Source organism: Plasmodium vivax, chromosome 11 (assembly GCF_000002415.2).
Source record: "Plasmodium vivax chromosome 11, whole genome shotgun sequence".
In the NCBI taxonomy this organism is placed as follows: domain Eukaryota; phylum Apicomplexa; class Aconoidasida; order Haemosporida; family Plasmodiidae; genus Plasmodium; species Plasmodium vivax.
The window spans coordinates 20,859-45,909 of record NC_009916.1 but is presented as its reverse complement, the minus strand read 5'-3'; the positions used below and the strand labels follow the sequence as shown (position 1 = coordinate 45,909).

General features: G+C 32.5%; 5 protein-coding genes across 5 annotated transcripts; 1 reads left to right on the top strand and 4 right to left on the bottom strand.

The window, feature by feature from the left end:
- Nucleotides 1–603: 603 nt before the first annotated feature.
- Nucleotides 604–3,633, top strand: PVX_115450 (hypothetical protein, conserved). The gene is made up of 2 exons (XM_001616430.1): nucleotides 604–1,575; nucleotides 1,795–3,633. The coding sequence occupies exons 1-2, from the start codon at nucleotides 1,201–1,203 to the stop codon at nucleotides 2,008–2,010; spliced, it is 591 nt and encodes a 196-aa protein (XP_001616480.1). The 5' UTR covers nucleotides 604–1,200; the 3' UTR covers nucleotides 2,011–3,633.
- A 1,061-nt stretch (nucleotides 3,634–4,694) lies between these two features.
- Nucleotides 4,695–5,714, bottom strand: PVX_115455 (hypothetical protein, conserved; the record flags this gene model as incomplete). Its single annotated transcript, XM_001616431.1, has 2 exons — nucleotides 5,465–5,714; nucleotides 4,695–5,286 (listed from the first exon to the last, which is right to left on the bottom strand). Exons 1-2 carry the CDS (start codon nucleotides 5,650–5,652, stop codon nucleotides 4,695–4,697), a joined length of 780 nt encoding a protein of 259 aa, XP_001616481.1. The 5' UTR covers nucleotides 5,653–5,714.
- A 5,257-nt stretch (nucleotides 5,715–10,971) lies between these two features.
- On the bottom strand, nucleotides 10,972–12,879 carry PVX_115460 (hypothetical protein, conserved). Its single transcript, XM_001616432.1, has 2 exons — nucleotides 12,433–12,879; nucleotides 10,972–12,262 (listed from the first exon to the last, which is right to left on the bottom strand). The coding sequence occupies exons 1-2, from the start codon at nucleotides 12,604–12,606 to the stop codon at nucleotides 11,507–11,509; spliced, it is 930 nt and encodes a 309-aa protein (XP_001616482.1). The 5' UTR covers nucleotides 12,607–12,879; the 3' UTR covers nucleotides 10,972–11,506.
- A 3,354-nt stretch (nucleotides 12,880–16,233) lies between these two features.
- On the bottom strand, nucleotides 16,234–18,417 carry PVX_115465 (tryptophan-rich antigen (Pv-fam-a); the record flags this gene model as incomplete). Its single annotated transcript, XM_001616433.1, has 3 exons — nucleotides 17,847–18,417; nucleotides 17,224–17,816; nucleotides 16,234–17,037 (listed from the first exon to the last, which is right to left on the bottom strand). The coding sequence occupies exons 1-3, from the start codon at nucleotides 18,214–18,216 to the stop codon at nucleotides 16,234–16,236; spliced, it is 1,767 nt and encodes a 588-aa protein (XP_001616483.1). The 5' UTR covers nucleotides 18,217–18,417.
- Nucleotides 18,418–22,046: 3,629 nt separating this feature from the next.
- Nucleotides 22,047–24,954, bottom strand: PVX_115470 (Pv-fam-d protein; the record flags this gene model as incomplete). Its single annotated transcript, XM_001616434.1, has 1 exon — nucleotides 22,047–24,954. The coding sequence occupies one exon, from the start codon at nucleotides 24,952–24,954 to the stop codon at nucleotides 22,516–22,518; it is 2,439 nt and encodes an 812-aa protein (XP_001616484.1). The 3' UTR covers nucleotides 22,047–22,515.
- Nucleotides 24,955–25,051: the final 97 nt, after the last annotated feature.

Here is a 25,051-nt window from a genome sequence, read left to right as displayed (position 1 = left end):
AACGGGCCATTATTTCGTTATGCAGGAGGAAGCATAAAATAAGCATCTTGAGGCAATTACTGCATTGCCGTAAAAGGAGGAGAGAGGAATTGTCTCCCCTTATCCTTTATTTTTAAGAAAATTGCTATTTTGTGATTTTTAACTGCGCGCTTAAATTGATCTCCTGCGCGACTTGCTTAAATTTAAATTTAACGAAAGTAGTTTTGTAGAAAGAATTATGTTTTAAAAGCCCCCGAGATGGAAAAATACAGGAGGGCATAAAAAAATACGAGGTGTAAAAAATAACATATCTTCGCATGACGGAGTTTCACCATTTTAAGGTTGCACTAAATTTATTTTTATTTATTAAGAATGAACGTATTTCTAATATTCTAGTAGCATTTATTTTTTTAAAACGATTCCCCCTTTATTTCTTTCCTCAAAAAGTTTTGCTTGTTTGCATGAGTATTTTTTTGCTTTTTGTATGCACTCCCAATTATTTTTCCTCCTTTTTTAATTAAAATTGAAAAGATTTAAAATTAATTTCATTATACAATAGGTAATAAAACAACATTTTTTCATTTATTAAAAAAATGTATTTTTTTTAATAATTTTTATAAAAGCACAATTTAAGTGAATTAAAAATAAATTCGCAAAAATAAAAGAAGTTATTTAAATTTCTTTTATATGTTTAGGAAAAAAATATTTTCTAAAATATTTTTTTTAATAAAATTATTTACTTTATTAAAACCGTTACGACATAAATTAAATGACGTCACCATGTTTTAATTTTTTATTTAATTAAAATTATTCCGAAACCTAACGTTGTTAAAAAAAAGAAAACAATTTTGAAAATATAAAAATAAAAAATTATTCAAACAATTTAAAGATTTATTATTAAAATAAAATAAAATAAATAAATACTTTTCATTGCTATTTATTTTTTTGAGAATACAGCTAACTAAACTTAGAATTAAAATTTTATTCTTTCGATAAATAATTAATTGCTTGATATTTAAGTTTTTTTAAAAAAAGTATCATCTCTTTTTATTCTTGATTAAAAAAATAACCACAATTATTGTATTATTGAAAATACCAATACTACAGGAAAAACCTATATACAATTATCATTATCTGTATAGCTAAAAATTATTCTGCTATATTTTTTACCATTTTTAAAAGCCTTAACTATTTAATCTTTATTTTACCTATTAATTCAAAATGGAAGATAAATACAGTACTTTTGAAGTAACTTTTGACGAGAAAACCAAAAAGGTTGATGATGTTATCCCAGCACCTGATGATGATGCATCATCTGTACAAAGCTCAGTCCCATCCCTCATTAAGGATGCAGATAACTATGTGAGAGGATTATTCAGTGGCTTAATGGGATCCTCTAGTGATGATGATTCTAGCGTAGCTGAGGAAAAGAAAGAAAATAAAGAAGACGAAGAAGAGGAAGAGAAACCACTCTTAGTTCAATTGAAAGATGCCTTTAAGAGCACTTTTGACAAAAGAGGTGTAGCTCTTTTGGTATTAATATTTCTCGTTGGATGCTTGATCTACATGCACAAGAATGGACACTTGGCCAACTTTGTAAGTTTTTTTATGCGCATTTTTCGAAACTTCATTTTTTTATACATATGTTCTTTAGAAAAAAGATCTCTTTTTCTGCGAAAGCGCAAAAAGAGAGAGAGCGGCCACACTCATTTTTGCATGTGGGGAAACCCACTCGGTGTCGCGCGCCTTTTAAAACCTAATATCCTGTTTTTACCTTCTCTATATAAATACTCCACTACTTTCCTTTTCTTACAGACCAAAATGCTTCCACTTGCTTACTTAACTGGAGAAGCTCACGATCACCACCACCACCACAACCACGGACATGCCGGATGCACCTGCAAAAACAAGGGGGCAGCAAAACCAGTTGAGGGAGCCCCAGCTGGTGAATGCCCATGCCAGAGAGCTAAAAGATTAGCCGAAGAAGCAGCAGCTAAGGCAGCAGCAGAAGGCCACGAACATTCTCATTAAATGAATTTTAGAAGATCATTTATCGTGTTGGAAGAAAAAGCAGAGAAAGAAGAGAGAGTGGAAGAAAATGGTCCAGCAAAGAAATAACCAAGCTATCGATTTCGTAGCAGCACAGCGAGATTGACGAAGAAACGAACCTTGGGGATTGAAGGTGGAAGAAAAATCCAAATAATCAGATATATGCCCACAGTGTCTGTTTTGAAATTCGCCCCTTAGAAATGGGTCACATTTAGGGCTGCCTATATATACGTATGTATCATTCATCATATGTATGTGTAAAATGGTCCATTTTATGATGCCACCAAAGTTGTGAACCTTCATATGAGATTTCCCCCCACTCGCTGTCGCCCATTACTTGCGGCAGAGTAAGTACATTTTTGCTACATATATTACTACTATGATGATCTAACTGGAAAATACGCGAGACGGGTAAAAGCCGGTCCCCTTTCGAAAGATTTTTATACAAAAACTTGTTTATTAAAAAATATATTACATACATACTGCATACGTACAAACTTATACGTTTCATGAAGAGTGCAAGCCACGTTGATGCTTTGATGCAAATATATGCGCAATGCTACATTATATATATATTTATTTATATATTTATGTATATATATTTTTACATGTATAAAAAAAAATGAACGTTTTCCTTTTAATTCAACTTAACGAATAATTATGAATTGAAAAAAAAATTCGGTGAAATGTTTATTCAGCCCTGAAAATGATGTACGCTGTTTTGTTATTTTATATTTATCCCCTTTTGTTTTATTTTTTTTTTTTTGATATGTTGAAATAATTATAAAATAAAATTATACAACGATGAACTTTTTTAGCAGGGCTATATTTCTTAACAAATGCTTTGTTATGAAATTAGAACGACTGTAAAATATAAAAAGCTTTAAAATGAGAAATGAAAAAGGGATAAGCATTTTCGATTTAAGGATAATACATGCACAGTTGTGCGCAAAAAGGATTGTGCATGAAAAATTGCCTTTTTTTTCAACTTTGCTAAAGTAAGTAAAAGCAAAATTTTTCATTATAATGGAACAGCAAAATGTAATGTGTTTGTCCCCTTTTGTTCATTTTCCGCATAAGTTGCAAGTGCTTCGAATAACATTTAGGGGAAAAAATATAAGTTGTGTTTATGAGAAGCTTGGCATTATAAAGTAAGGGAGGGTGAGCTATACCTTATGGCAATTAAATGGTGCTTTTTCTTTTTTTATGTCATAATGGGTAGAAATATTCGCGAAATTTCATTCTGCATGGAAAAACAAAATGACCCTTTTAGATTAAAGTTCGAATTCGTTAACAGTTACATGTGCTGGTATTTACAGAGGTACAGCGAGACGGATTGTGGATACAGAAACTGTGTGCGTTTTCAAGTTTTTCCCTTTCTATATAAATACCATGCGGTGGGACATTCTTCTTTTCACAGTTGTAAATATAAACGAGGAAAACATAACCGAGGTTAGCTATACTTTAAGGGTTTTTTTTCGTCCTTCATTTGGCATGTCCCTGCGTGGATTAACCTTAGAAATATAGTGTAAGCTTATAACACACAGCGTAGACATGCTGAGTAACTTTTAAAAATTTTATTTACGCTTTCGTATGTTTCTTCCTGTGTTATTATTACACAACACTGGTGTTTTATAAGTCTTATTTGCGGCATGCTTACATAAAATTTATCCCCCTTTTAGGGGCTTCCAGTTGAAGTAGCTGCATAGAAAATGTAACTTCTTATGATACATATAATTGTACATATTTGTGTGCCCCCTTTCTGACTATAACAGTCAGCGGGTGGTAAAATTCAAAGGGGTGAAAATTCGTTATATCGTCAATGTTTTCTATTTTGAACACGTGTGCAGAAGAAGAGTTCATATCGTCTATTGCAAATGATGTGCTTAAAAAGGAATGGCAAATGTAGAAATGGCTAATAAAAAGTGTAAAGGTAATTGCTATGTATGAATATTCCCTTAGTGCTCGAAAAGGGTAAGTGAGGGTTCAGGGTTTTTACAAAAAAAAAAAAAAAAAAACCAAAAAAAAAAAAAATAAAAGGAAAGGAAAAAGAAAAGGAGAAGAAGGAGAAAAGGAATAATATATGAATTTCATGTTTCTATAAGTAATCTATAAAAACATAAGCCAAATTGGTACGCACAAATTATGGCGTGTGCAAAAATCATATTATATGTAAAAAAAAAAAAAAAAGGAATCATATATATAGACAAATCGTGAAAGCAAAGTTACATTTTGTATATAGACAAATGAACAAATCCCACTTCGGAATAAAGTACTATATTATGTACAGGGGTAAAATTACATGTGGGGATAAATTAATAAGATTTAAGATACTTCTTATGCCATTCAAATTTTAATCATATTAACGGATAGTTAAGGAAAAAGGATATATATACCAAAAAAAAAAAAAAAAAATAATAATTAAAAATGAGATGTTATTAATTTTTTTTTTTTTCTCGCTGAACATTCATCTTTTACATGTTTCATCTCATCATTCCAATCGCTTTAGCATATTTTAAAATTCACACTAAAAAAAAAAATTATAAAATTTTCACATTTTTAATTCATTTGACAATTGTTCATTTGGATTTGAATAGGGCCACCTCTGCGCATTACTTCTCTTCATTTTAGCGAATTTATTCATTTGATGTAAACGTTGCTCGGTTTTACATTTTTGTTACAATTTTTTTGTCGAGTTGGTTCTTCACTTTTTTGGCATCTTCATTCATCGTTTGCTCACTCTGGACAGCTTTTTTGTGTTTATCGGAAACCACATTATCCCATTGTTCCTTAACACAATTGAGGAAAACCTCTAGGCCCTCCTCAGACGCTTGGAACCAGTTGTTAATTATTTTTTCTTTTTTTGTTACTGGATTGTTTAATTCTTGAAGAGCTTTATTAATCAGACGTTGTACGTTTTGTATGTAATGTTTTTCCCATATCATGTGCCACATATAATGCCTCCATCTGTCATCCATGTTAACTGTTTCCTTATAGTAATGATTTTTCATATTTTGAATCACGTTTTTCCAAATTTTAAAAGAATTTACACTTAGGTTATTTAGATCATTTATATTAGTGTACACTTTCAAGTATGGCGAACCATCTCTTCTGAGTTTCTCATCTTTTTCATTTTCAAATGTGAAAAAGCCTTCTTCCTGTGCTTTAGACGTTTCTTTCTCTGCTAGGGTCCTTCCATTTGGTAGGGTTAATTCACTTTGGAATGCGTCAGCGTCGCTATCATATTTATTACCGTTGCTGTAAATTAAAACGGGAGTTACGTAACACAAGTTTGCAATGATTATATGTCTTTAGCTATTTATTAATTAACAGGTGAGGTAGCAATTCGGGGGCCAAGCATCTACGTGCAGGGGTACATAAACATATGTACGAAGATGAGCATAATTTTAGAAAAAAAAAATGGTGCGTCACATACCAGATGAAAGAATGACAATTGAGGAATAAAAAGGACAGGAGGACAATGCTCACAAAAGTGGTAACTTTAACTACCCTTACATTTTTGCGATTAAAATTTACAATTGAATATAACGTTAAAGTGGATGGCGACTTTTTGTTGCTCGCTCCATTTGTTTCATTTTTCGAGTTGGTATTCATGTTTATCATTTTGTAACCAGTTATATTGGATCTTTTTTTCTATTTTTCTTAAAAATATATGCAAGGCACATAAAAAAGCATTTACTAATCGGTTGGTGATCAGGTGGTGGTAAGCCTCCCAATTAATTGCATGAAGGATGTATGCTTTACAATTACGCACAAATGAATAGAGGTATGCCACCAAGTTACATGTGGATTTATATCCTCTACGTAAGAAAAAAGTACAAATTAGAATTTATAAATATGGTCCAATTAATTGGTTGCAATTATTAAAAAAAGTACTTTTTTCTTTTTAACTTAAAAATTGCTATTAAAAAGGAAATACATATATTCTGTCATATAATCGAAAAGCAAAAAAAAAAAAAATGGTTATCATTAAAATTTAGAATTAAGAGTTAAGAATTAAGGGTTAAGAATTAAGAATGCCAACCGTGCGGAAACAAATGAGAATACAAAAGAGGGGATTGAAAACCAGGATACTAATTATAAACATGTACATAATTAAATTATTTGGTCAAACATTGAAAGCTCAAGTTAAGGATAATAGTTATATTAACTCACCTTTATTTATTCGTAAAATTGAGCTTATATGTCGTGTATACATGCATATATATACATTTTAACAAGTGATAAAAATTAATTTAGATGTATGAAGCGTATTTTCCAGAAGGTCACATCGCATATGAGTATGAGCTAGCTTTACAATTTTTTCCTTCTTTTTCGTTACATTTTTTCAAAATTGACATTAAAATATATTAAAAAAAAGTTTAAAAGTTAAAAGATATATTTTGTTGACCACAAAATAGCATTTTTTTGCCTGGAAAATAGGTATTTATAAAATTATCACATTTTGCCGCGAGGAGGACATGTATGCGTATATGAAAGGGACGCGTAACTAGTAAAGAAATGTATTATCTATCACTTTTTAATTTCCAATGAGAAAAAAAGAAAAAAGAAAAAAAAATGCATAAGGTGAGAGAAATTTAAACAGATGAGAATTTTTTTTTTTTACTTCCATTGAAAACTACGTGGAAATTAAATTATTTTGCCTCATCCTTATGTATATAAAATAAAACAAAATGTGATGGCATTGGTGCAGTTCTCCTTAATAAAGAAATTTTCCATTACATCGTGTTAAACTGCGCTTTACACGGGGAGGCATAATAAACTCTTTTTTGTCCGTCCAAGTTGCCATAAACAGTTACACCACATTTATTTCTATTTTAAGGGAAATTAATTTTACGCTGCGAGCCGCATTTCTACGCAATGTTCCACTTTCTTTTTCGGTATTTTCATTCGTTCCATATAGTCGAATTTTTTTGTATTAAATGTTTTACAATTTTCAATTTTACTTATAATTTTAAATAAGGCGAAAGGGGAACTGTGTTTTAAAGGCCTTTAAAACATTTTAAAAAATAGCGCGCCGCATAATTTTATTTTTAAAATGGGAGGTAAATTATTCTCAGGACAAAATGCGGAATGGGCAAAAAAATTAAGGAGCGGGGATTGTTAGCTTTGCTTTTTTAGCTCTTACTAATTTATGTTGTATCTCTCGATGTTACATTTGTGGAGGGAATTTTTTTTCATGAAAAGGTTAAAAGGTAATATCAGTTTTATGCAAAATGTTGCGGCCCTTTTACGTTACACTATGTGGGCGTATTAGCGTTTTTTTATGTTTTATTTTTTTGCGAATAGTTCAACGCAATTGCACATTTTTATTTAGCGCAAAGAAGAAAAAAAAAAAAAAAAATGCACAAATTGTGGGTACATACTATAAAACTGTGTTAAGTGTGGGCTCCATAAAAGTTATAAAACATGGTGGTGCCATTTAAAAGGAGCCTTACAGATCACCTTCTGGACACTCGTGTTCATATATTTAGCGCTGGCATAAAAGAAATTAGCTTGAAAAAGTTCACAAATTATGTTTTTAAAGTAAACAAAGGGTGTCATCTTATTTTGATAACACGTAACTTGTTATAAGTTAATGAAGCGAAATTTATTACGTGCAAAATTTTGCTTTTGAACGAAGCATTCGTTGTTTCTTGTCAGTGTAGGCGCAAACAGCATTGTCTACATTGTTTTTTATGTAAGCACATGTGAAGGGAACCTGCCAAAGGGGGGTCTACAAAGGGTCCTTCACAAAAATGAGCCTTTTGAAGTGTATTTTTTTGAAACCTTTTGCTTTCATGAAAGATAACACAGTTTTTGTTTCCTTTTAACACTGAAGAGTGGGATGAATAAATATAGTAAATAAAATATGAATAGTCCATTTGTGCACAATACACCGTTTGCGTTATTCCCATATGTAGCAACGAGTTGCATTGCAGGAGCTGTTGGCATTATTTTCCATGGCTACGTTTTGCGTTACGTATAAAAGGGAAATCGCTCTCTAATATATGTGCTGTGTTTTATTCATAGTTTATATAACCACTGTCTCGATTACCAATTTTTGAGGCACTCCATTAGGAAATTCCTTGGTAAAGCTAGTAGGTCATGTCTATAATTTCTGCGCGATTCTACACATAATGTTATATACATTACTATACGTTTGTTACAAAGCGAGAGGTGTATAAACCATTTTTAGTTGTGTTTATGTGAAGGTATGAATGTAAAAATGCATAGGTATGTAGACGCCGAATAGACACATCTCCTTATCGTAGTGACGCGTTGAATGCTTTGTTTTTCTGCTTCGTTTGAAAGGCTTTCTTTATAGTAGATTAATCTGTTTTTACTTAAAAAAAGGTGATGAACAAGTGATCATTGCGCTTTCTCCTCTCCTCGTTTTTGTTTCACCAAGACTGCAATTATTTTATTATTTTTTTTTTTGCTTTGAACGTATGACTAAGGAAAGAAGCTGAGATAATATGCTTATAATTCTTTTAGGATGTGCAACGTTCATAATGATAACGCTCAGCATTAGTGAGTAACTGACACTTAAGAGGGGGCAGTCACATGTATAGATAATTATTTTCTTAATTTGGTGGCTCTTTAAAAAATTTGCGCTTTACCGATTTTTACGTTTCAAATGTGGTTGCGTTAAATATGCTTTATCACAATTGGGGTAGTTATCCATAGTCAAGGAAAGTACCCCTGGTGATATAGTACTACTACCATGGCTAGTTAATCGTTTAAATTTTCTTAAATTCGAAACATACTACTCGGTAATGTGTGGTACCGCCATCGAACCACAAACTGTTTCCACCTAATCTGATTAGCCTTCTTCACATATGGTACTATATCTTAGAAAACGAAATGGGCGAAGTGGCGTACTGTGGTTACTACTGAATAATACAGGTGTAGCATTTGCGATTTATGCTAGGGTTCATATGAAGTGCGCATGTATATATTACTTAAACGTAGCGAAAATATGATCCACCTTTAAATCGGCGCCCCTTGTTTGTCATTACCTTTGAACAATGATTGTCTTAGCTCACCATTTAAACATTTAAAAAAAAAAAAAGACTACGTCTTGATAGTAGGGGCAATCGCAGCGCTTATTTCAAAAAGGAATGGAAAAAACTGGCAACACCAAATGTGGAATTAGTGACGAAATGTTCCGCAGCACATGGCAAAAAATGTACATGAATATTTTTTTTTTTTTTTTTACAAATATGCATTTGTCTTATTAATTTGAGAATTTCCATTTTTTAGTAAGTCATAATACATATAGCAGCAACGCTTAAGAATAAATTAAAAAATTTACATTTACATTTTTGTAGCAGTGCACATTTTCACGACAGAGATGGAACTCCATCCATAGGGAGATGCAAACATGAGCACACCGTTTACGTGTTGAAGAGGTCATTTATCAGTGTGCCCTTAGCAAATCATGAAGCAGCAAAGAGAGTGCAGCTATGCTCTACTTTTGAAAAGCATATATAATTAGCAGGAAATGAGGGTGATTTATTTTACAGCTGAAAAGTGGGGACTATAACGAAAATATACCAAATTGTGCGGAAGACCTAAATAATGTGAAGAAGGCATTCCTAAAAAATGTTCATAAACCAGTGTAGTAAAAGATAACCCTATAGGTGAAAAGCATAAAGGGGTGTTTTATCTAACACCGGAGCTTCCCCCAACAGCTGCACAAAAGCCAGTCGTAAGACATTCATCATTGCACATGGCATAGGGCAAGTTAAAACATACAGAGTTGAAAAAAAAAAAAAAAAAAGAAAGAAATAAATAAATCAAACTGGAAATATAAATATATTAAACAATATAATCGGGAAATATTTAATCGTACATGAGAAAAATAAAAATTTATCTGTCGACATGGCAAATGGGTTAAGCGAAAAAGGGAATATAAACAAAAATAATTTGGAAAATAAATGAACATAGGAGAAAATAGAAAATGTTTAAAAGTAATGCTGGTATCAGAGAAGGAAAAATGTCATTCACCATTTTAGATCATGTGTGCTACTGCTGAGTGCTGTTGGTGTTGCATAACCCCCCTGTCTTCGCACTTCTGTAGCATTTTCTTATAACTCCCTAGCGTCACTCTATCGTTTTATCAATTTAAGATAATATATATATAAATATGCAAAAAACTAAAACACATAATAAATTTTAGTAATAAATTGCGTAATATGACGTCAAACAGTGGTGTCTCTCACATTCTCAAATATTGATGTGTTATCTGAAGCACACATATATAACTCATGTGTAGACAAATAAACATGCGCAATTTGGTTACTCCCTTTTTTCGCAAGCTAAAGCGTGGGTCAAGATAAAGAGGCAACATCTTTTCGCACAGTCTCAAAGTAGTATGTATATTTTTTTCTGTTTCTATGACATTTCTAGCTAGAGAAAAAAATTAAAAATGGCAAAAATTTCCCCATTAATAGTTATTCATTGGTACATTCATTGAGTACCTTGTGAGGCACCGCTTCTTCTCCTTTTGGCGTATGAATAAAAACGTATTTATAACTATTTTTTTGTGAGTAGGCGAACAAATTTTGAAATAATTTTCCTCTTTCAAAATTTAACTGACCGTTTGGTATATTAAATATTTAAAAAATTTACTTGTAAGAGTTTTATAACTACATAGAGCTACGGAAAATTGGAATTGTGGTAAAGCACCTATTCTTGCGTATGGAGAGAATAAGAAGTGTGCAAAAAAGGCGCCTTAAAAAAATAAGAGACATGTATGAACAAAAGTTTAAAACATAGAGGGGCTATATTCACATTTCAGGTAATAAACAAAAATGTTCTTCTTTAACTTCTGATCTGCGTCAGTTTGCATCGTTTGGAAAATTTCACATTTGTGCTTAACTCTTCTTTGTTGTCTGCTTAATTTTTTTTTGATAAATATTTGATTAAAATGCCGTAAACATGCGGTAAAAATGAATAATCTATATATACACATGTATTAAATATTCTCAAATTCTTCTGGCTTTCATATCACAAATAGTTGCACAGATTAACATTAAAATATATGTAACTATTGATTTAACTTTACATTTATGTACTAATAAATCGATATTTCTTAGAAGAAAAAATTTACAAATATCTTCAGAATGAAAGTTACCCGAAAATATTTATATATTAAGAAAAAATCTGTATTAATACATTGAAAAGTGCGTAATTATGTAGGATACTTAGAATAGGCGATATAGATTGCATTCTTTTTAATATTCAATAAATGAGTAATTAACTATAAGAAAGTTACCCTCTTAAATTTAAAGATTTACATGTTTTTCCTTTTTTTTATAATATTATGATATTCTGCTTTACTAATTTCAGTTATGTATAATGCCCATTGTATTGATTAATAATACTTTTCATTTTGATAAATATAATACGCCCTTTTTGGTATTATCTCTCTTCCATTATACAGCAACGAATTTAAGAAATCTAACACTTACTAACTTGCTACTACTGCAATAATAACTCCAACAATAATCATTGGTAACGCAAGCAAAGCAAGTGATACTAATCCTCTACCATAAATTGGTAACCCCATAAACCTCGTTACCCATGGGGTTATATATCGCGCCCTGAATCCCCCGCAGCCGGAATATGGTGAACAATGCATATTACTATGGGCTAGTGCACTGTGAATAGTATCATCAATTACTGCCTGTACCATCGAGTACCCTGGTTCACATGCATGTGGTGAATGGTGATGATGTGTATGGGTATTAACGTATTGAGTTGTGCAGGGAGGAGTTATGGGGGAATATGGTAAGTTATTTACGCAGCTGGTATTCGTCGTATGTACAGTTGTTGTACAAGCATCTGGAAATACGGTGGTGTGATGATGTGTTCTATTCAATCTCTTGTTACATCTGTCTAATGGGAAATTGTACGATGGATCACGTTTATATTTATTAATGGAAGTGGGATCCCCTACCCCACAACTTTCCACAATGGTTTCGGAACAGTGGTTATGAATGCCATGGTTGTGAATTCCATGACTGTGAATGCCATGGCTGTGGATGCCGTGACTGTGAATGCCATGATCGTGAAGACCGTGAGTGTGAAGACCGTGACTATGAATGCCATGTCCATGGTGATGATCATGATGATGAGTGTGAAGAAGAGATAATTGTCTGCTCGTTATAAAGCCGTTCCTGGCTTTCTCATTTTGTTGACTGTTCCTAGGGTTATAATGTATGCCCTAAAAAGAAGAAAAAAAGCATGTATTCGTTTTTGTACAAAATGGGGTATTCACTTCTCTCCCCTTAGTAACGCAAAAATGCTAGTTAAATAAGAGAAAGTTAGAAAAAAATGGAAAAAAAAGGGCCTTTTCCATTTTGCATTATTTAACTTTAATATTTATTGTCTTACATGATTAAAATTTTGTAACACAGATATGAAAGAAATAAATAGGAAAAGTTCGACGCAAAGGAGCAGCATTTTCGTCATATTACTAGCCGTATATTTCTTCATGTTATCTACATTTTTGGTAATTAAGCTTCCGCTTTTGCTTTTAGATTTCAATTGTTTTTCAGCAGTACGCATTTTGTTTAAAACTTTGTACTCATAAAATTGAAGGTTATAAAAATGAAAACAAACTAGCGTTCAATTTATTGCCATAAAAATGATATTAAATTTTTGCTCGAATTGGAAAAGAAATACTCTTTATAAATAATATCGCACTGGAATTATTTGCTTAATACAAATTATAAAAACTTTATGTTTAGGGTTATAATTTGTTATAAAATGACACAAACTGAGGTAAAAATAAGCGGAAAAATAAAAAGGCGCTTTTACTATTTTATAATATTTTTCCCCAAAAAAAATTAAAGAATTTGCGTCACGCTAATAGCTAATATTACTGGGGAAGAAAGTTACCGAATTTTTAAGTGTATGAAACAAAAGAAAAGGCGGGGAAAGTATGAACAAACAAGAGCAATGTAAAAGGGGGGAGAGACAATTTTAAATTATATTAATATCGCTTAATTATGGGTAAATGCATAACGGTGCTTTAAGGAATTGTACATAGTAATTATTGTGGGTTTCTAATTTGGCCAAAATGATTAAAAAGCGTCATGCGCTTGATTTTTTTATGTATATTGTTAAAATAAGTATATAACTTTTCTTCGTATAAAAAAATGTCCGTCCCGCATTGCAATTAATGCTTTTAAAAAAAAAAAAATTCCGAAAACGATTAGTCAAAGGGGTATTTATTTAGGGAGTGATATATTATATAGAATTCTATTAAATTTTTTTTAGGCTGAAACAATTTAATAACCATGTTTGAATTATCCGCGCGTGAACACTACCTTACCAGGTGGAATTTTATCATAAAAAATATTCATAATTATAATTATAATTATAATCATATCAATTTTACCCCATCACAACATCACAACCGAGAAGAAAAAAAAAGGAAAAATAAAGCGTTACGAGTGATGTAACATAACGCGGACACGGGATAATGTTATTCACTCTTCGTTTTGATACGTAAAAATTTTTCCATCACAGGAAATGAAATTTACAAATATACAGAAAGTTTTTGAAATATATCTGTGCGCGCGTAGAACTATATGTATATATTTATGTTTACGTGGCAAAAGTCAAACCGCGCAATTTTACTCCAAATTGTAAAAGGAAAATGTAATGTACAGGTTATTGCGTATGCAATGAGTAAAAGTTGGAAAATAGACTTTTTTTTATCCTTAAATTTTTCATTCATTCGGCACTATTTTGGCCAATTTTTGTTAGGCGGAAGGGGAAAAACTCATATATATGGGATAATTACGTGAAGTAAAAAAATTATAAAAATAGTGCAATATTTTGCCCCAAACGAAATTAATTAATGCGCAAATGGACACCTAATACGCACAATAATTGGAATAGCGTGGCATTTTTGGAAAGCCAATGAACTGTCATAAAAGTAAGTATTAATTTTTCCCCCTCATGGCGTTAGAAAATACGTCGATAGTAATTTTCAGTTTTTCCATTTTTTGTAATAAATCTTCCGTTTGTGTTGAAAAGGGTACATATGAGCTCAAAGGGTCATCAAATTGGGGCGATTACTTCGGGGGAGGGAATCATTTTCCATTTTAGATTGTTCCTTACGTGTGCTTTTTTTTTCCTTTAATGGTACAATGGCGTGGATACTATATATCCCCAGTTTGTACAAAACAGATGAGGGCAATTCCCTTTTGTTCATCGTTCTTATTAATTATGCGGTGAATTGTTTATTCATTTGAAAGGGATTTCTTCACCTGGGGTTATTCATTATGTAAAAATATGTTTGTCTCTCTTCCATTTTAAGGTTTTCAAGTTAACACATTCTATACAATGAGCTACTATCCTGCTAATCTTATACGTACAGCTATTTCATTCGGCATATATTTAGCGGGTTAACATAAATTTTATTTTGCGCTTCGACTGAGTGGTGACTCTTCCACTTTTATGATCCTCAAGCAAATTCCCCATTTTGTGGTGAATCATTCGCAGCAAAAAGCATGCTTAATTGTCCATTTTTGAAACGCGTTAACGTTTAATTTGTTGTCCTACATTTGGTGCCAACTCCGGTTTTATTATGTTTTGCACTAAACCTTTTTGGAAAAAAAAGATTTTACAGTTTTTCATCCGCGTTTTTGTTGCGGCGTTTTTGCTTAATTGCTTTATATAAGCAAGCTTAACGTAGAAAAGAAATATTTTCCCCTTTTTATGCCTCCTTTACACGGTTTGTCATAACAAAGGTGGAGAAACTAGCTTTCGTATGAAGAACCGTAGGTCGAACGCTTTTTCGCATAATTTTGTTTATCATAGACACAACTGTGCAAACAAATAAACGTTCACGTTGGGGATATTCGGAAAATAACGCTATCCGTAATGTAAAAAAAAGTAAAAAATAAGGAAATATAGAAAATATAGAAGTATAGAAAATGTAGAAAATAGTGCTAGAATAAAAAGAATTAACATGGGTGGTGCAAAATGGCACGATGCGCATGTGCATACGAACGAATAGGTAACCGAATAGCTTTTAACCCGTTGTTACGAGAATTATTACAAAATTTGCTTTTATTTTATATTTTAAAATATACTGACAGAGAAACTACACGACAACGCTGCTATCACAGTGGGATCCTCGTAGGGATGAAGTAGCTAACGGAATATGCAAATGCGTATGTCTATAAAATTAGCGCTACTCTTTTACCTGACCTTTCTTAAAAACAGAGCGGGCGAAACGGACACGGTATTTACAAAGTAACCGTTAATGTAATGATGCTTTTACGCTACTACGAAAAATTATTCAAAAGGGGGGCTTATGAGGTAATAATGTTTATTAACAAGATTAATGTTTTTTATTATTTAACAGAGAAAAAATATTAAAAGTTCCAAAAAAAAAAAAAAAAAGAGAATAAAAGGAAAGAAAATTCGCCTAAAACCGATGTTGAAACATTAGGATATATTTATGTAAATAATGATACATATATATCACAACTAAAATACAGACACTGTAACGAATAATTGTTACGATGCTATCTGTTTAAAAAAAAAAAAGAAAGCATATATAAAAAAAAAAAACATACATTTAAACTGCTGATGCAATGTCAAATAGATAACTGCTGTTTAGAAAATGGAGAAAGTAGGGATGATATACTACTTTTCCTAATATGAAAGAATCAATATTTAAAAAAATTGCACCGCATAACAAATTATACTACAATGCGTGCATATATACACATCTGCAATACAGACAATTTTGAAAGGAGCTGTTTTTTTTTATAAAAATGACACATATTTTTATAACAATTTTTATAACAATTTTTACGAATTTGCATTTTGAAATATTTGCGTACTTACATTTGTTGGTGAAATGTGAAGTAGACTTTAAAATGAGCTGACTGCTTTGCTGTACATATAATCTTATTCAAAATGGGAATAAAGCACGCATTCAAATGATTTTACAAATATATGCTAATTTAGAAAAATTTGCATTTTACTATAATTTTTTTTATTCCCACTAAATATTTCGTTCATTTTTTTTGTATCCATTCCTTGGGCGAATCATATTAGGATTAGTAATTCGAATGTGAAAATGCAGATTACTCGAATTACCTCACACTTGCTTTACTCAGTTAACTATTTTTATGCTTTACTTGGTTAACTATTTTTATGCTTTACTTTTTAGGAATTATTTCTCCTAAGTGCATAATCTCTTTCTTCTTTCCACACTTTCCACTGTTTTTGATTTATCCATTTTTCAATAAACGGCTTCATCCAATCATCAAACAAAGCTCGTCTATCATCTCTCCATTTGGACCAACCAACCCATTTGTTATTTACGAATACTTTATCTTTATCCTGTACCCAGCTTGTCCACTCTTCCCATTCCCTATTTATTCTTTCTTTCCATCTCATCCAGTTCTCTCTGTCTCTTAAATATACAAATCTTGGCCATGCTTTATTTTCCCAATCATCCCAATATTTCTGTTCAGTAAGTTTCCAGTCACTTAATAACCATGACATGATTTTGTCTTTTTTCCATTTGGCCCACTCTTTTGAAGCCCAGTCATCTAAGAGGAACTTATTTTCATACATCCATTTTTTCCAATCTAACTCCATGAATTGTTCTCCTTCTGTTCTGATCCATTCTTCCCACTGTTGGTCATCCCAGTCTGCAGATCTTTCAAAAAGGTCTGATTTGTATTCTCTTTCCATTCTTTCATTATAATGCATCCATTTTTTTTCCATAACTTTTAGCCAATCTTCCCAATCTTTGTCCTTATTAACAAGCCATTTTCTTTTTCCATTTTCTACAGAACTGTTGAATTCTTCCCAGCTGCTATTCAATTTTTTCTTCCACATGTACCATTCGTTTTCTTTCCATCTTTCCGTTGAATCTGGGGTGGGTTCATAAAAGTTCTCTCCCTTATTAGTCAAAAATGGATCCTGTTTGGCATAGACACTCTCTTGCTGCCTCTCTATCGACTGTAAGAAAAAAGGGGGTGAGGTGGTGGATCAAAATAACGCACGTTAAAATGTTAGAAATGAAAAGGTACGAAATAAAGCAGTAAAGACACGTTTAACATGAAAAAATCTACTTCAGATGAACACGGTATATTATATATCGATTTAAAAAAGAAAAACTTCTTTTGCATGCAAATTTAGGCTTACCACTGAAAGTTGCTTCAGAAAATTCGCACACATTATTGTGAATAAAGCAATACTTAAAAGTGAAAGAAAGAAACCTAAAAAACCCTTTGGCGTGAAGAAGTTCCTATAGCTATCTTTTAGTCTCTGGAGAAAACCACTGTCTTCAAATTTAGCGAGAAAAGCTTTATCTAACATTTCTCTACTCAATACACTACCACCGCCTAGCACGTTACCACGAAACATGTTATTTCTGTTACCAGGAGTATTTCTACTAACAGTGTTGACACTCTCTACTACAGCGGGTTCTACTTTTTCGGTTTCTACATAATCGCTAGTTCCTGCCTCTACATTATCGTAGTGGCTATCTTCTGTGTCCACATTTGCGTATTCATCAGTTTCTAGATTAACGTCCTCTGAATTAATCTCTCCTAGAGTAGTATCGTCCATGCCGTCTAGTTCTTCAGACGCGTAATCAGCATCTGGCATTTCTTCAACTACGTCATCACCATATGGCGCTTCATCGGCTTGATATTCACTGTCTACCACTCCTTCAGTATCGTACTGTACATCTACATTTTCTTCGGTTCCGTATGCATCACCTGCCATTGCGTCACCTAGCATTTCCTCACTCACTGGCTGATCGCCTAGCATTTCCTCACTCATTGGCTGATCGCCTAACATTTCATGATCCATTATTTCTTCACCTAAGCCTGCCTTATCCGTAAAATCGGGGTTCATCGCGGTATCGTCTACATTATCCTGGGTATACATTCCCTCATCTGGTATATCATCTAACACCACATTATCGGTTGGCATACCACCATCTAGCACGTCGCCTTCGAATCCATCATTAAGCAATGCTTCACTTTCTGGTGCACCAAAATCTACTGCTTCTGTGTCTAGTGCACCCCCATCTAATAAATCATTGCCAATTTCTGCTTCATCGAGAATTTGGCTGTCTAAATTACTATCTACTAAATCGCCATCTAATGTATTACTGTCCACGTCGTCCATGATTTGTTATACATTAATGGAAAAGGAGTGAATCTTTTTAAAAAGCAAACAAGTAGTGTCAACTGTGTTACGTTTTTAAAACAGCTCTTATAGTGAACACCCCCGTGAGGTTGTAAAATATTTCATATTTATGATTTTCTCTATGTAGGTCGAAAAAATAATAATATATCGACGAGGCAGAATAAAATAAAAGAAGCAGGGAAAAAAAAAAAAAAATTAATAAAAATTAAAAAAAAAAAAATTATATACTATTCAAATAAAAGCATTCTGTAATGGGGAGGGGTTTCCATAAAGAATGATGAGGCACAATTTTAAATGTTTATTACATGGGTTATTATACCGCAATATTCTTCAATAGAAGAACATTAAATAATAGGACAAAAATCAAAAATTATTTTCAAAGAAGTAGTTTTTTACTATAATATGGGTATGTAATTACATCAACGTATTTGTTTTTCCGTTGAACAATTACTGCTTTGGTAAAAATGTACATATACATCACTTTAAAAAAATAACGAAACTGTACGGAAGAAACAGTTTAAAATAAAACATATATGCATAATATATGAAGATGCAATTTTGTTAGGATATCGTCGATTTCGGGTATTTATTCTACCTGAATTGAACTGAATTGAACTGTTTTAGTTTAAAACGAAATCTTAAAAAAAATCATTCTTTCATAAATGACGTATTTTTTGCATTTATGAAGAAATCTTTTTAAAAACATATATATTGGTATAGTATATATGTACATCCGAACAAATTTAATTATTAGGCACAAATCTATAAATATATATGAATTATGTATTTATTTAATATTCTATTAAATCAAAATTGTCCTTACAAAAAATCATAAATATCACATACATGAGATATTAAGTTAAAAAAAAAAAAATTCGGATTTTTTAGGCATTTATTAAAAGTCGTTTTTAAAAAAAGTCACGTATGCATTATTTATATATACGTATATATATGCATAAAACACAGTAATATTAACTGTAGAAAATTAATTAATATTGTATTTATTTATTAAAGCATAAAAATAAAGCAAAAATAGATTCCTTCTTCGTTATTATGTATAATACATATATTTTTTTTTTGCCAGAGATAATATATACCCACCTTGTTTCATAATATTTTGTGCGCGTTGAAGGGATAGTCATTTTGCGCATTATCGTATTTTTTTATAATTTTACGAGGGCGATAATATCCCCGCGGCATGATTCATAAAAAGAATTGTATTTTTTTTTTAACATTTTGGCAATGACATTTTGGGCACTGAAAAAAAAAAATAATAATAATTAAAATTGGAAGAGGAGAATGTAGATTGGCATGCAAAAAATAAAAATTCAAGATCTGGTGGGTTTTTATATAGGTATAACGGGGGCGAAAAAATGATGAGAAAATAATATGATCTAGTTTGGATAAACCGATTATGTAGATAAATATATATACATATATATACGTATGTATGTATATTTTTGCCATCTACATATTGTAATTTAAACATCGTTTTAATATCCTCACAAAAGTGACAAAATATTGCGTTAAAAAACGAAGGGAATGCAGCTTATTTAGTTATATTCCTTTTATAAGAACGGTTTTTTTAAATTCGACTAATCGTTTAATTAGCGTCATGCAAGAATACAATTTGCCTCTGTTCATAAAAAATGTTATTTTAATTTGGTTGTATGTTGCGTGTAATGTACCAATAAATGTACAGACTATTGTATAGAGGTGGCACAACCATTTGTGAATGCTATTCATGTGGAAGAGCCGCATGGTATAACAAACGTTGAGTTCAGTAAAATGTAAAAACAAATCCTGAAATTTTTTTAATTGTCCAAAAAGGACAAAAATTGCGTTTTCATGTAGTGGCATGGTATACAAAGGGTTCAAAATAATTCAGCACAAAATTAAAAAGGAAAGGAGGACTAATAATATTCACAACTAACGAAATGGTTTAGGAAGTGAAGCCATAACATTATATGGGCTTACACTTATTTTATCGTTTTATCTTTTGGAATATTCCATATGATGATGAACACATCCTCTGTGAGAATTTATATACTACGAAATAGTATTCAGTAAAGTAGACAAATAAAAAATCTACATCATCGTTCACTGAATTTATCGTATTTGAAAAGTTGCAACGAAAATGGTATAACCACAAAGTATGCGTATTTAAAATGAGGATAGAATAAAGGGGGTGATAGAGTGTACATACATTTTAGAAAAAAAAAAAAAATAGATTAAGTCATACGTCCGCTTAACAGCTGGCATTATAAATTTAGCCCCCAAAAGGTACCTCATAAAAATAAGTAAATTTACTTGTCCTCTTAAGAATGATGTATAATGTACTTATATTATACATGTTTCTTGTTCTTATTAATTCTTACTAACACGAGGTAAAGAAGGAGCGTTTCTGCGTTTTAACCTCCGTGCATAGTACAAACTATGATCGTACATTTTGTACACCATAATATAGTGGCACTGTTTTTGAGCAATGTATATTGTTAGAAAAAAAGGGCTAATTTATTGATAGTGGCCCACCTTAGGTAAAAAAGACTGTATCATTTTTACAGTGGTAAAAAGGGCTTCGAAAAATAATTTCAGATAATGTGATAAAAATAATTTTTTATAATATGCTAATTGTGAGAATAAAGGAATATACTAACTTATTTTGATGATGAAAATGCGAAGTATAGCGGCGCTTCTAATTATTAGCAGATGCACACGGAAGGATGTGGGCATAGCATGCCATCATATCTATGGAAGTAGACTATGTGTATAAAAGAAAAGATCACCCTAACCTATTTAGACGTGTTAATTTGTTAATTCGGTTCCTTCCCATTTTTAGAAAGCGGAATTACGCAATTGCTAAGTTTTTTTTTTCCTACATTTGCTAATGTAGCAAAGTTAGGGTCGTAATTCCTTTCTGCATTTCTAATAGTGGATAATATTACTTATGGTGGCCCTTTTGTTTTTACTACCACTCAGTTCTTTACATAATGAGGTAAAATAACAATTGAGTATAAATAAATGAACACTCTGCAAAAATTGAACGTTTTTCTCATTACAAAGCGTTATTATTACAATGTATGTGCGTTTGTACATGCTTAATTTTTTTTTCTCTTTTTAATAATATTACGGTACAGAAAATAATTGTTGCTACGTAAGTTCCCACGCAAAGAAGAACGTTAGATAAAGTTGTACAGAGAAAAAATAAAGGAAAAGATTTATTCAAATCTTTTTGCCGTTGATAAATAAACATTGTATGGCAGATAAATTCGGTTTTGAGATAAAGTTCTCTTAAATTGATATGCATCTGTGGAGTGTTGTCTTTATCCTTTCGGTAGGTTGTCTAGGCAATACTAATTACTACCAAAAATAGTGCACTTTTGAGGTGGAATGCGAATATATACACCTTGTTAAGGAAATTATAAATGAGTAAGCTAAAAAAAGAATGTAATGAAATATATCTATGTGAATGTTGAGTAACTATGGCTGACCGAACAACGTGCATATAAACCGCTTTAATGGAAACGAAATATGTTTCACAAGTGTGCTTAATCACGTTTCACATAGAAAGCGCATTATTATATTGCATAAAAAAGGTGCTCTTACAACCAGGCACACGTTAAAAGTGAAAAAAACACATATATATATAATTTCTCTGAATGAACCATTTGCCTTTTGTAGGCAAGGTACCATTTACTTCACATAAAACAGAAGTGAAATTGTAACAGAAAAAGAAAGCACATAGACTTAATTTTAACAAGCTCAGAAACGGCGATTTAATTATTTTCCATTTAACAAAGGCAATAGTATCTATTATTATTTTTTAATAGTTAAAATGTCTCCTTAAGTGTAATTTACAAAAATAATAATGAAATGCAATGCTAAATAAAAAATAAAATTATACATAATACTGTGAACTATTCTTTCTTAGATTAAGCAAAACACATAATATATTGTGTCTAAACAAATGTGAGAAAAATATATACATAGTAAATTTACCCCAAAACGGAAAAAAAAAATGTATAAATGAAAATATTAATTAATTATATGAAAGAAAGGAAAATAATATTATAACAACTTTTATACATAATTAATAATTTATGTACATAATAAATAAGAAAATTTTAATTTATTTTTCTAATAGGGAACATACAAAACTACATTTATAATCGTTTTTTATGATAAAGATATGAAAAGGTTATATTTGACTCTCACATATATTTAGAGTATGTACAAATTTTGCTCCTGAATATAAAAAAATTAATCTATGTACTCAAATCATTTCTTTTGTGGCTGTTCGGGCTGATAGCTAACTTGTTGAGGGTTCCCGAATTCTAAAAATTTCTGAAGATCGTTGGTTTTACCGTAAACTTTGAACATACGTTTGCATTTCTTGTGCTTATAGATAACGTATATGAATGCTATAGCAACAAATATGGCAGATACGATCATACCTGGAACTTTATTAAAAACGGTAAATAATATGAAAAAGATGCTCATTGCGAGAACGGGAGAAAGGATTGTTACTTTGTTAAGAATTTGTTTTTTTATTCCAAGTTTTGCTCCAGTTTTATTTTTGCTATTAGCAGAAAGCATCATTACGTTTAGCAACTCTGTTTCATACATTGCATCTGATTTTTTTATAAAATTTTTAATTTTGTTAATAAAGCCACCTTTTTCTTTAGATTCCTCTTTACCACTATCATTTTTTTTTGGTCCCATAGGAGATGGTTTACCTTGAGGACCAACTTGAGGTTGTCCAGGTCGTCCAGGTTGTTGACCAGGTTTTCCGGGTTGTGGGCCAACTTGGGGCTGTCCAGGTTGTCCAGGTTGTCCAGGTTGTCCAGGTCGTCCAGGTTGTCCAGGTTGTCCAGGTTGTTGACCAAATTGGGGTTGTCCAGGTTGTCCAGGTCGTCCAGGTTGTTGACCAAATTGGGGTTGTCCAGGTTTTTTATTATAAGGATCATCATATTTTGATGGACCATGTCGTCTATCATCATAATCATCATCATCATCGTAATCATAATCATCATCCTCATCATCATAATCATCATCGTCATAATATTTTTTTGAATCGTATCCTTTTGAACGCTGAGGTTGGGTCTGTGATTTACCGTAAAATTTTTTTCCATCTTCTTCTAGATCCATTGAATCATACATTTCTCCACCTTTGTTAACATTTCCGTATTTATCATTCGATGATTTTTGGGGATAACCCTTGGCAGGATATTTGCTTGGTGATTTATCTCTTTTATTATCGAATCCAGGTTGTTTATAATTTGAAGGTTTTCCATAGTGTTCATATTCATAGACACTATAATCTTCATCACCATCTTCATAGACACTATAATCATCATCAAAATACTTTTTATTCTTTTGACCACTTCGATCATATTGATGTTTACGATCGTCTCGGTCATCATCGTATCTGTCACCACCACGTTTTTTAGGACTGTCTCGGTCATCATCGTATCTGTCACCACCACGTTTTTTAGGACTGTCTCGGTCATCATCGTATCTGTCACCACCACGTTTTTTAGGACTGTCTCGGTCATCATCGTATCTGTCACCACCACGTTTTTTAGGACTGTCTCGGTCATCATCGTATCTGTCACCACCACGTTTTTTAGGACTGTCTCGGTCATCATCGTATCTGTCACCACCACGTTTTTTAGGACTGTCTCGGTCATCATCGTATCTGTCACCACCACGTTTTTTTGGACTGTCTCTGTCATCATCGTATCTGTCACCACCACGTTTTTTTGGACTGTCTAGGCCTTGGTCGTTTCCGTCATCACCAGGTTGTTTAGGGCCGGTTTTGCCTTGGTCTTTTCTGTCATCACCACGTTTTTTAGGACCGGCTCGGCCTTGGTCGTATCTGTCATCATCTTGGTCATCAGTATATCCATCATCATCTCTATATTTGCGGTTGTCGCGATCATCACGATCCTCAGGGTATCTATCATCATGGCGCTTCTTACGATTGTCACGCTCTTGTGGATGTCTGCGATCACCACGATATTTGCGGTTGTCTCGATTGTCGCGATCGTCACGGTCTTCAGGGTATCCATCATCATCTCTATATTTGCGGTTGTCGCGATCGTCACCACGTCTACGACCATCGCGATCATCACCACGTCTACGACCATCGCGATCATCACCACGCCTACGATAGTCGCGATCGTCATCACGTCTACGATCGTCGCGATCATCACCACGCCTACGATAGTCGCGATCGTCATCACGTCTACGATCGTCGCGATCATCACCACGTCTACGATAGTCGCGATCGTCATCACGTCTACGACCATCACGATCATCACCACGCCTACGACCATCGCGATCGTCACCACGCCTACGACCATCGCGATCGTCACCACGCCTACGCCTGTCGCGATAGTTGTAGTCATAATCTTCATCTTCTTCATCATCATAATTATCTGAATAATAGTCACTCTTCCTGCTATCGTGTTTGCTGGATGCATACTTTACTTCTTTGGCTGGTAACTCTGTATTTTCTTCAGGCTTTCCACCTTCTGTTACGGGAGAATCTTGTTTTGGAGTTGTCTCATCAGTTACTACTGCCTGGTCAGGTTCATTTTGAGGTTTATCATTAGTCACTTCATCTTCAAGTTTTTTCACAGATCCGTCATTTTCTAATAATTCTTTTACTTCCTTTGCAACATTACCAGTTTGGTCACCAACTACTTCCAGCATGGCGTCCTTTAATGATGCATAGCTCTTATCCATCTGTGCGCCCCCTTCTTCCTTTAATAATCTCATGCAGCGTACACCCGATGCATTTTTCCTGCTG